Here is a 12315-nt window from a genome sequence, read left to right as displayed (position 1 = left end):
CAAGTTCACTTTAGAATATGCAAACGCGTCCCCGTGGTATTTTACACCTCTAATTGCCCCCTCCCCGGGGAAAAATATATGCGTACGGCCATGTGGATTATATCGTATATTTGGATGATTTCAATCATAATCTGTATATGATTTATTTGTGTATTTTATTTGTATATTAAAAAATGAATATAGACATGAAATAAACCAAGAAAACTTCAGTTCAATTCAGCCATTCAGCATGCTTAGCAATTTGACTTTCGAAAGGTTTGCTCTCCAAATGTGGGCAGTGGCGTAACAGGCGGGGGGGCAGGGGGGGCAAGTTGCCCCCCCTGGCGGATTTCACCGGGAAAATAAAAGAAAAACGGGAAAAAGAAAGAAAAGGAGGGAGAAAGAAAGGGAAAGGGGAAAGGAAAGGAGGAAAAACTTTTTGTTTTTATGGAAAAGGAAGGAAAGTGGGAAAATGTACGAAAGAAGAACTGACATTTGAGAAAGAACAAATCATTCCGAAATAGGCCTATGTAATGCAATAGCACGGTTGGAAATGAATTAAAAGATGACAAAATGGCAACCAATAGCGGGAAACGAAGGAAGAGAGTAATTAGTCAAAAGCTAAATTGGAAAAGAAAAGGGACAAGGAAAAAAAATGATAACACGACCGGGCTGCCGATGATTGAAATTAAAGAGCGGGAAAAAAGATGGACTGCATACAACATTGTGCTATAAGCTTGCTAAATTTTATGCAAATAAGCTACCGGGGCTTTGCCCCAGACCCCACGCAGTAGGGGCTCTTCATTTATAACCTTCAAATGGCTCTATAACGCCCCCCGTTCAATCACAATCAATCACTGGCATACAGGCGCGGGGGGGGGGGGGGCTTGGTTCCACACCCAAGAGAAAATAAAAGAAATTGTAGGAGACAACGTATCATGAAATGAATGGAAACAATGAAATGCGTTATTTGCTGAATATAATGGAAAAAGCTATCACATAATTAGAATTTAATTTCAATTGGCAATTTTTTTTCCAGCTCGCTTTGCATGCTGGCGACTTTTTTTTAAACAAATTTTTCCGCATTGCTATGTTTTGCCCCTTAAGATTATTTGGTTCATTATGCAACCGGGTTGAATAAATGTGTTGTGTAAAAGCTATATTCTGTATATGACCGCAATTTGATTAAAATAGCGGCAATCTGCGAGGTTTAAATGGCTTTGATATCAAGAAGTTTCGGGGGCTCCGCCCGGACCCCAACCGCACAGCACTGCGTATGGAAGGGTTGGGCCATGGCCCCAAAAAGTTCTACAAACAAGAATTTAAAAAAAGGAGGAAAGAAAAGGAAAAGTGTAGGATATGATTTTATTTACTGAATATAATGTAAAAAAATAGCTCAAAAAAGATTCTCACGAAAAGGTGATTTTTTTTCTCGCTCGCTTCGCTCGCTCGGGACTTATATAAAGCAGCTTTTTAGCACATGTGCTATACTGCTCCCCTGTTTTTTTTTTCTTCTTTTTTTACTCTTCACGCGGCTACTGCCACAAAGAATCCTGTTCACAGTGGCGTATCGTACAGACCACAAAAAAGGAATCTAAAGAGAGAAGAGTGAAATATATTGTTTTCTGGATATCATGTCAAAATCTATCACAAAATTGGATTTATGTATTAAAAAGGTCCAAAAAAATGTTCTCGTTCGCTTCGCTCGCTCGCAACTGTTTTTAAAGATAGATTCTGCCCGATACGCAATATCTGGCCTTCTCAAAATAGTCGCCTCATTACACCATTACGCCTGTTCATACCATGATATGACCGGGAAATTTTTGGCTCTTGTCCCCCCTGGCCACCGACCCCTGTTACGCCGCTGAATGTGGGCCTTTTGGATTTAGTAGTTAACGTAAATCCAATTGATAGACATGAAAGTAAACAAATAATAGATTACAGCATGTAGTGGATGAAATCGAGTTCTGTCAACAGCCTATTAATCTGGTATATCATAATCTAGAAATGTGACGTATCACAAGGCTCATTTCCATGTTGTTGATTTAGATTAATGCTTTTTATGAATTCTTCAGGGTTTTTTTAAACAAATTTGCAACTTTTTGCTGATGACTTTTTACTCTCCCATCACAAAGATATAAGATATGCATAATATTATTCTTTGTTGTAGATGTTTATTGAATACGTCTTGATAACTATATGATGTATTGAGGATAAGGGTTCAAGATCCCCGGATGCATTATCAAGAGGTCATAAGAACGACGGGAGTCAAAATGTATGATTTCTAGTTGATGATTAGTCATGAAAATATAAGATTTCGAGAAGTGTTGGTGTGATTTACCGGTCTTTTACACCAACTAACTTTAATAATTGTTATAAAGTAATTGTTATCCCGCACTTAATTTTTAATAATGCTGCATGTGGGATAAAATAAACGAGACAATTTACCAATCATTTTTAGGAGAAAAATATAAGACTCACATTAAAAATTCAAATTACAGAAATCCAAGTAGCAAAACAGTTTCTTGTAATTTCATATTTGATTGATTTGATATTTTTTGATGATCTACAGTAGTATCCTTGAACTGCTAGATGAATCTGAAGTTAGACCTATAGTCTTACTTCGTACATTTCGTCATAATATTTAATAGCCCGATCGGTACATCTGATGACGTCAGGTGTAACCTCATCACGTGACGGCATCTTGCTTGGGGGCAAAAATTCACAGCTATTGATGGCAGTTTCGAAGAAGTGCCCAAGCTTGTCAACGTAACCATCAGCATTGACCATCCACTTCTTTGTCACATCATTAGACGAATCCCATTTCAAAAGTGACTCGTTATACCTGTATACGGCAGCCCTGCTGCTTGACAGATCTTCGGTAGCATTTCAGAAGGATTTGACAAAAATTCATCGCTATCGAAAACTACCGTTTCTTGACCAAGCTCCTTTTGGACAAACTTCCACATATCGTAGAGGTCTTTGAATAGCATCGAGCCTGATCCGTTTGCGTATTGGTAGTCACGCTCAAAGTCGAATGTTTCTTCGACCGCAGCTTCCCCGGTTAGGAGACCCAGATCTAATTGTTGGTTGAACATCGATTTTTGTGTTGAGTTGAACCATGGAGGGTCCATGGTAAATCATACAAAATAATGAAAACTCGATGTCCGAGCTGAAATATGTTTTGTATGTTGACTTCAAAACTTGATATTTTAAGCTCCATATCAGCCTATTGAGCAAGAGGTGTATATCTCATCAAACAGGCAATGCGAGCGCGAAGCGCGAGCGAAAATTTTATCTAGAGACATAAAATGTTTCCCCTCAACTAATTTTATTCACTCGTCTTTCTCTTATGATTCCTCCTCTCTTCCCCTTTTATTTATTCCCCCCCCCCCTTTTTTTTTTTGCTCAGCCTATGCGTCAATGTATAATGCTAAAGGCAGTGATGAGAGGTTGTCAAGTCAGTCGATGGATGAAAATACAGAGTATAGTAGGTCCATGGAATGATAAATCTATGAGATATTCTAAAGCGTAACATGGGGGAATATTAAAGAAATCAGAGGCTTTTCCTCTGATACTTTTCCAAAAGAATGAGACGCTGTACATGCAGAGGTTGTGCTGTGTCAAGTGCTGCTGGTGTTCCAGGTGATGTGGCGATCATGTAGTGCGGTGGTATCCTTGGTCATGTTGGTGTACTATAATTATGGTACCGTGTGCTAGTTGCAGTTGTGTGCAGGGGTGCCCCTTTCTTGCAATCTCTTGTAGCTGTAAATTGTATGTTGTACTCAATACCAGTAAATGAATTTTTAGAAATAAGTCGGCGGAAAACTCCAAATAGTTTTTAAGGTCTATTATGAATATTTATTATTTGGTAAAGAAATTGTATATATTGCCTGTACATCAATATCAATCTTTATTACAATAACACGTGATTTAGAAGGTTATAATAATGTTGAATAAATGGATATAGGAAATTAAAATTTAAAATCTGTTCATGTTTGAAATGATTCACTTTTTTCGTCTTGAAATTATCTCCGTGCACAAAAATGAGGGATCCTTGATATTGATTAGTGATCCACGATTGTTGATAATTCTGATTCTGAGGATGAAGAACTGTGTATTGGATAATCATTTCGACTTGGTCATTAATTGGGTAGTGACGATTGACTGCCAATGTGATTAGAGGGAAACCCATATTTCTAAAAGCCAAAGTCCTAAATTAAAAAATAAAATCATTTTCTGTGTCATCTTCAGAGGTACGTGGTTATTTACAGCTAGATATTTTATATGATTTACTCGTTTGGTTTATTACACACATACTAATTCCTTTAAATCTAAGCATAAAAACTTTCTTTTCAACCAATCAATTTCCTAATTGAATTTATCCTATCATATTTCCTTATCATTGTATGTTTATTCTACCACTAAAGGTCTTAAATTATATATTTTATTGTACATTTCACCGCATCCACAGAACTTTGCTTTATTCTTTTGCAGTTTCCCATTTCACGTTCATTTATATGCATGTACTGTAAATAGATTTTCTACAATTTAAGCAATTTTATCTCCCTTGTATTTTACCATTTATTTTTTTTCTTTAATACATATTTGATGACAGTGTCTATACAGTGGTACTATAATGTTAGTGAACACCACTAGAAATATTTCAAGTGTTCAAATTCTGCCATGCTTTAGATAATTATTTAATTGTGAAGTCAGTATTAAAATATTATTATTATTATTATTTATTTCGGCAATGACAAGTATAAGAAATTGGTACAGTGTAGTACAACACATAATACACATAACAGAGTATAGATTGAGCACCCACTGGACTGCCAGGGTCAAATAAAGTTAACTGAATTACTGTAGTCAATAAAGACCATTTGACCCTATTACATTCCATAAAGTTTATTTCTCAGGGCTCGCCGAACATTGTAGTAATAATAATAATAATAGTACATTTCTTAAAAACGCATAACACCTACAGGTCTCTATGCGCGATTGACTAAATCAAACATTCTGAAAGAGGTGGGTTTTTAATTGAACTTTGAATTTCCCAAGCTGGGTAATATTTCTTAATGTCGGTGGTAGAGAATTCCATAGTGCTGGTGCAGCTTTCTGGAAAGCCCGATCCCCATATGATTTGGTCTTGACAGTAATTACAGAGAGAAGATTTTGTGAGCCAGAACGGAGATTACGCTTGGGTTTATGAATCTGGACAAGTTCTTGAAGATAAGCAGGGGCAATACCATGAATACATTTGAATGTTAATATGAGAAGTTTATATTTGATCCTTGATCGAATGGGTAGCCAGTGAAGGTCAGATAAGATAGGGGTGATGTGTTCAAATTTTCCTTTTCGAGTTATAAGTCTTGCAGCAGAATTTTGGATGTGTTGTAATTTATCAAGAAGCGATTCCTGTATTCCGAATAGTAAACTATTATTAAGTGACTTAAGATGAAGGCATGTACTAACTTTTCTGTTGTTTTCCTATCAAGATATTTTCTCATTTTCCCAATTTTGTGTAACCCAATTGCAGCAGCCCTACAAATATTGTTAACATGGGACTTCATTCCTAGTTCATTCTCGACAATTACCCCTAGATCCCGTGCCTTGTAGTGGTGTTGTCTCCATTCAACACTCAACGTAAAGGAGTGCATTTTCTAGTGGGTTTCTCTAACTTTTTAGCATCACTGCATCTTATTATAATAATGATAATAATAATGTATCTTATATACGGTTTGCCGTATGTATAATTTGGTGGAAAATATAAGGATTTTAAAAAATAAAGATGAATTAAGATAATGGTCAATTTTGTAACCGCTACTGCTCACCTCACAATATATTGGATATCATATCCTGAGAGAGTGCATGAGTTTAAACATTTATTACGATAATTGAATATTCGAAACATTATTTTGCCACGCTTCGAGCAATTTTTCAGGATTCTTTCTGTGCATGGACATAAGAAATATTGATGGATAGGCCTAAATTTTTAAAACTGTAAAATATTTGGCCATTATCTTTATCACCTTATGTTCAAACTACCTCTTCATCCATATATTCTTTCCATTTTTTTCTTTTAAACTACTACTGCATTGACATGGTAGATAGACTGTTGTGCTCTTAGACTGCGTTTAATTCTCATGCCTCTCTTGAAACGGCAAAAAAGCCTCGCGTTGTTGAGATGACCAACTGAACACTGCTCGACAGGACACTGACTCTGGATGAAAAACAAAAGACACACATCTGGGTAATACTGTCATGACTGTTGCATTTTAATTAAATAATTTAATTTTATTAATATTAGTTTCATCTTAGTTTGATAGTTAAAGCATTGAATATGGTCTAGCTAACATCTGACTATGAAAGCGTTTTCAAAGTGATGATATAAATCTTTGGAGTAACGAGGCTTTTAGAGAAGTTCTTTGAAAAACTGGGCCAGTAGCTGAAAAAAGTTACGTTTGAACACAACACAATGAATCAAGCGCAAATCCCAAGTAGACGCATTTGATTTGGTAAATTTATACGTTTGGTTTTATTTATTCATTTAACTATTTATTTATTTATTCATGTTTTTTTTTAATGAAAAGCAGGGTAGTCCCATTAAAGCCAGAGGGCTGCTTCACAAAGGAGCCTTGCTATCATTCACATTTCGAACATTATACAATCATAATTATAACATACACAATTAAAATACACAGCTTATACAAAAAAGGAATATATATATGTATACATATATATATATATATATATATATATATATATATATATATATATGTGTGTGTGTGTGTGTGTGTGTGTGTGTATATTCATGTATATATAATAACAGGGGGATTGGGGTCTATACATATTATACATATTATGACAAAACAGTAGAAAAATTAATTAACTTGCTTAGAATTTACGGATGCTTCGTTTAAAGATAGGAAGTAAAGCAGAACACTTAGATCTCAGAGGCATAGTTTGAAATAAATATCCGGGAGCAAGACCGCTTAGAGTTTTATAGATAAGTACTTGGTAATTATAATCCGCTCTATTTTTAACAGTTTGCAATCTCAGAGAGTACATTATACTCTGGACTGGGGTATAGTAGTCTGCATCTAATATCAAACGACAGTATTTGTTTTAACACATTTGTAGTCGCTGCAAATCTTTCACTTTTAATGATTCCCAAACAGTTGAACAGTAGTAGATATGAAGGATTAAGGAAAAATACAAAGGGGCGAATACGTCTTTTGTCAGACGGTGCTTAATTCTCCGCATGCATTATAGAATTCACGATCTTTTTAATGATGGCATTGACGTGAGACCAGTCCAGAATATGACTTAAGGTGACACCCAGTTATTTAAATTTAGTTACATTTTCTATGGATTAACCATCAATGCATATACGTAACTTGACTAGGTATGCCTTCCTCCGACTTTAGAATAACATAACTTTCGTTTTATCTGTATCAACAACTAAACCATTTACTTAAAACATATATGTCACATTGTAACCGTGTTTGAACAGCTTTAATCCCCTATCCAGAAGAGAATATTGCAGTATCATCCGCATACAGAGAAATATATTAGTATGAAAATACATGGTTAAGTTACTAATGTCATTAATTTACATACAAAACAATAGAGGGTCCAACATTGATCCCTGCGGTACCCCGGAATGAACAGGCAGAAAATCACTAGTAAAGTCCTTATAAGACACATATATTTCTTAAGCTATAGTGATATAATTTTAGAAGATACCGTGGGGGATAATATCAAAAGCTTTTCTAAAGTCCGAAAAAGAGCACCTGTTACTCGGCCTTCGTCAAGGTTATCGTATAACTATCAGAAATATCTGTTAAGCACGTCGAGATGGATATTTACTTCTGAAACCTGATTGCCGTGGCAAACCTTATATGGCAATTGAAGTTAGTCAATTTACACTTCAGAAATTAAAAGAGAATCTTGCTTTCACGGGGGGGGGGGTCAAGAAGTATGATTTTTGGAAGAAGGTCTTTTGTATGAACATCCAGGGGAGCGTTTCATAAAAGGTCTTGTCGGACGTTTTATCCGACAAGTCCCATTTTATCCGACAGTTACCATAGTAACAGTATCTCTCGGCCAATTAACATCAGAGAAAGATGTCAGATCTGGGTCCCGTTGCAGAAAGAGTTGCAATCAATCGCAATTGTAAAAATCATGCGCAACTTGATTTTCAACCAATCAACAGCGCGCATTTGGGACTTGCGATTGATTTTTTGGCTTGCGTTTAAACGCAACTCTTTCTGCAACAGGCCCCTGACAACTTGTCGGATGAAAATGTTGATGAAACACTCCCCTGAGCTCATTTCGAGAAGAGAGAGATAAAGGGAAAGATGTGGAAGGCATGGGAATGGTGCTCATGCAAAGAAGGATTAAAATATTGGCAAAGCATGATAGCCAAAGTTGTGTCATCTCTGTGAACCAGATCACCATTTCAGGCATAATGCATCATCGTCATCAACATAATCATCATCCACATCTGACTACTTAATTCGGGGTGTGCTAAGGATGAACTTAAATGAGAATAACATTCATGTGTTATCTTATTCAAACGAGAAAGTTTTGAACCATTGTAATCCACCTTTTTTAGTCGAGATAGCCTTGGTTTCCGTCTGAGTAACGTCTTGCCCTGTTCAACAAAGAAAAATGGGATGATTGATATTAAAACAATTATAAAATGTAGGAGTCGTAAAAAAAGATTTTAAGGGATTATTTTTTGATAAGCTTTTCTTTCAGGACATAAGGGAGGCGGTTTCATTATTGTATAAATTCATTATTATATCACTATTATTAGTAGTAGTATTATTATTATCATTATCATCATCATCAATATCATAATTATTATCATTATCATCATTATAGTTATAATGTTACTATCATTATTATTATTATCATCATTATTATTATTATAATCATGACCATTTTTATTAAACATTGGTCAGTACTTTTCACCGAAAATGTAATAAGCTACCAAAAGCCTTGCATTTAAATGGCACAGAACAAATTTTTCATGGAAATCACTAACAAGATCATGATCAATTAGCTGCACACACGCATGGTATTTTGCATGTTGGCTAATTTTAGTTTCCATCCATTTTTCATTAGTTACATTTCGTGATTTATTTCAATTCAGCTTCAAAGCCGATCGCCTCCTGAAAATGTAAATACTCAATTTAAAGAAAGAAAATCAATTGCAGAGATAGATGAGTTTTTAATGAGTAAAATTTATTAAAATTATTAATTAGCTCTGTTTTTTATATAAACAACCCGTCTGTTTCGTGTAACCTATATGGATTTTAAAGAATTATTAATAAAAACGTTTTAAAAATTATTATAGGAATTCCCATTAAATGAATGGCATGCTTTAATATGAAAAGTGCGAAGAATTCTTTGCTTGGATAACAGATTAGAATGTCAAATGATAAACAGACGCATAAAATACAGATATGTTTTTTTTATTCGCTTGTCATTAAAATGCATAAGACAATTTTGATTTGAGCAAGAAAACATGAATAATACCTGTTTCCTGACAGAAGGGGATCAATAATGTTTTGCCAGTCCTCTAAGGTCCATTTTGGATTGGAATATACTAAGGCACCATTCACGTATGTCTGGGGTGTCCCGAACACTCCACCTATATCAATATTCAATTTATTTAAACAAAAATGAAAAAAAAATCAATCACAAGTAACGAATGCTTCATCATCTCTAATAATCATGAGAGTCTCCGTAACACGAAGGATTTCGATCAACGAATTCTGATCTGTTACTGCCAACGGCAAGGCTTGGAGTAAAGAATGTTCATCACGATCAGCCACTGGCATGCCCTTGCGTTTTGGGGCCCAGATACACTAACTGTATTTTTCTAAATATTATATTTTACATTCATAATGTGTTATATGTTTTATCCATTGTCAGATGGAAATAATTTTTCTGAAATCAAATCTGCAAAAAATCAATATAAGTTGTTCCAGCTTATCTAAATTCAGGCTAGTACAATGTACAAATGGTATGCCGCGTTGATTCCAGAAACATTTACATTTGATCAGAATACATACGAGTTCCACCATACTTGAACTGGACTCTTGCCAACCATTGGGTCGCATCAGACCGCGCGAGACGAGAAGCAAATTCTGTTCGGTCATACCCAACTTCTCCAGCCCATGCTGCTAATGTCCTAAAAGATGAAAAGGCGATATCATTACTTATATTACTCTTACTTATGCAATCAAAATAACTTCTAATTAATTTTCTTTTCAAGGCATCCAATATTACACCCTCTTCAAATATTTTCATTATTTTGAATAATAACTGTGGATACTTGTAAAGCGTACATGCCCACCTTTCGGTGCTATGGTGCTTCAAAGGAGAATTTGCACTGGCACATGAATAATTGATATAGAACATTAAAAAATCTATGCTATTCTATTCTTATGCTTTTAAAATGTCCATGAGAGGAACAAGTAAGTTTTTTAATGTTCTCTTGATGAAAGTTCACTTAATTTGGTTTATTCTCGGATTTGATTCCGTAGGTGTGATCCTAAAACTGAAAACTGGTCACGAAAAAAAACCTGTAAACCAATTTATACGTATAGGACCTGTTGGGAAAACACGAATAATGCAAGAATATAGCAATAAGCTTTTATTCAATCATCAAATATTTCCAATTTCATCTAGATGTGTCGTAGTGCGAAATTGCAAGTGCGAAAGGTCAAAGATCGTTTGCTTTACAAATAGGGCCTATATCTTGGTGTAACGAGGAAGATACAAATTAAATATTATATACCTGCCAATAAAAGGACATAAAAATTATGCTTTTAAAAACATAAGATGATACTTGCTCTACAACGTATGCCTGTGTACGGTTGAAGATAGAATCGTCTGAAAGGGCTGGCTGCTTTGAGAAGGCATTATCGAAAAATGGATATGTCCTCTCTGGGTTAAGTTCATCGGCGATAAATGCGGCCTGCAAAGCATGGCATGTGAAATTTGAAGAAAAAAAATTAATAAGATTGAATGTATATATTACATACGTAGCACATTATGCAGTTATGGTTTGAGCAAAACTCGGGATTCTTATCTTGTCAAAAGAGCTTTCAATTGGCATTGTATGCAATTTCAAATGAAAACAATTGATAAAAAGTAAAATCAAACATCTCGTCAAATATATTTTTATCTGCATGTCTGTTTATGATGTAATATTTCTGATTACACTGGGAATGAAACAGATGAATATCTCTAAAAGTAATTTATGCTTGCAGTATTCTAGAAGTAAAAAATCGTCCAGTGCAACTTTACATTTTAATGGGGTTAGGCCTACTGAAATAATAAAAGGGAGCGACCCCACAATAGTAGTGGGTGGTGGTCACACAGTAAAAAAAAGATAGCGCGTTGTTTAAACCAGTCAATCTAACAACAACTTGTTTAAAACTTTTAAACAACTTGTTCAATACCTTAAAAAACAATAGTTGTTACAGTGACTGGCTTAAACAACTCGCTTCAAATCTTAAACGGCGTTTTTACAGTGTAGGTAGTGTAATTAGTAGAATGTTACAGCAATATTCCCTAAACACACCTGTGCAGCCATCATGGCAGCCCGGTGATAAGGAAGCGGGAACATAAGAGCAGAGAACCTGAGCTTCCTCGGTCCATAGAAATCCGCCACCTTCTGATAGGTAAGCCAAGCATCCTTAGAATCGGGACAGACAAGGTCTACCCATGCCTCCAGTATGACGGGAGCCGCCGCATTCTCAGGGGACGGTTTATAGACGAAGCCTGGTGGTCGGTCAGGTATGGGTGCCTGAGCAGACACGTTTCCCATCATAAGAGTGCCGACAAGAATCACTGCCAGCCAAAGACGCATATCGGATATATTGCAGTACACTTTCATTTTATCTTGTGATATTCTCCTTCGGGTCTTGTGTGATATGGTTACCTTTACGTCGTGTAACAAATCTGGTATCGTGTGAGGCAATGACCTCCATGACCGACCATGAATATAGGCATTATTTGCCTTTTATTCGTTCCAAAGTTCATTACTTATTTTGCTGCATCATGTACATCGTAGAAGCACCTTTTTATTCATTCCAATGAAGCAACCAGAAATGCAAATGCTTCTGCTACATTGATTGCAAAACGTACTTAATGTAGTAACATGGTATATTTTTTTTTATGCCCGTTCGATTATATGTAGCTTCTTGATTTTGAACTTCAAAGTCTCTGCACAACAAATCCAATCCAAACTTTCAAAACTTGCAGGGATTTTCATTTAGAAATGGTAATCGCACTGGCCACTGCGAGTGT

The 12315-nt window shown here is 35.5% G+C and overlaps 1 protein-coding gene and 1 pseudogene across 3 annotated transcripts; both read right to left on the bottom strand.

Annotated features, from left to right (window-relative positions):
• Window positions 1-12281, bottom strand: LOC129274320 (uncharacterized). 3 transcript variants are annotated; one of them, XR_010296256.1, is made up of 6 exons: window positions 11588-12281; window positions 10854-10978; window positions 10071-10189; window positions 9532-9646; window positions 7779-8641; window positions 1-1855 (listed from the first exon to the last, which is right to left on the bottom strand). XR_010296256.1 is itself a non-coding variant. In XM_064112159.1 (6 exons), exons 1-5 carry the CDS (start codon window positions 11900-11902, stop codon window positions 8599-8601), a joined length of 717 nt encoding a protein of 238 aa, XP_063968229.1. In that variant the 5' UTR covers window positions 11903-12008; the 3' UTR covers window positions 3823-6205; window positions 8594-8598. The 3 variants fall into 3 exon arrangements, 1 of the variants encoding a protein (XP_063968229.1); XR_010296257.1 differs by having other exon boundaries at window positions 427-1855; window positions 10085-10189; XM_064112159.1 differs by lacking the exon at window positions 1-1855 and adding an exon at window positions 3823-6205 and having other exon boundaries at window positions 8594-8641; window positions 11588-12008.
• On the bottom strand, window positions 2590-3113 carry LOC129283718 (uncharacterized; annotated as a pseudogene).
• Window positions 12282-12315: the final 34 nt, after the last annotated feature.

Source organism: Lytechinus pictus, chromosome 2, assembly GCF_037042905.1.
Source record: "Lytechinus pictus isolate F3 Inbred chromosome 2, Lp3.0, whole genome shotgun sequence".
Classification (NCBI taxonomy): Eukaryota; Metazoa; Echinodermata; class Echinoidea; order Temnopleuroida; family Toxopneustidae; genus Lytechinus; species Lytechinus pictus.
Note: the sequence above shows the minus strand (reverse complement) of the source record. Positions and strands in the feature narration are given on the sequence as shown.

Excerpts from the sequence above, each read along its gene's own strand:
- LOC129274320 (XM_064112159.1), bottom strand. The coding sequence starts at position 11,902 with ATGAAAGTGTACTGCAATATATCCGATATGCGTCTTTGGCTGGCAGTG. Across the intron at positions 9,647-10,070 it reads GTTCAAGTATGGTGGAACTC|GTGGAGTGTTCGGGACACCC; the intron begins GTATGTATTCTG and ends ATATTGATATAG. Across the intron at positions 8,642-9,531 it reads CCCCTTCTGTCAGGAAACAG|GGCAAGACGTTACTCAGACG; the intron begins GTATTATTCATG and ends TTTGTTGAACAG.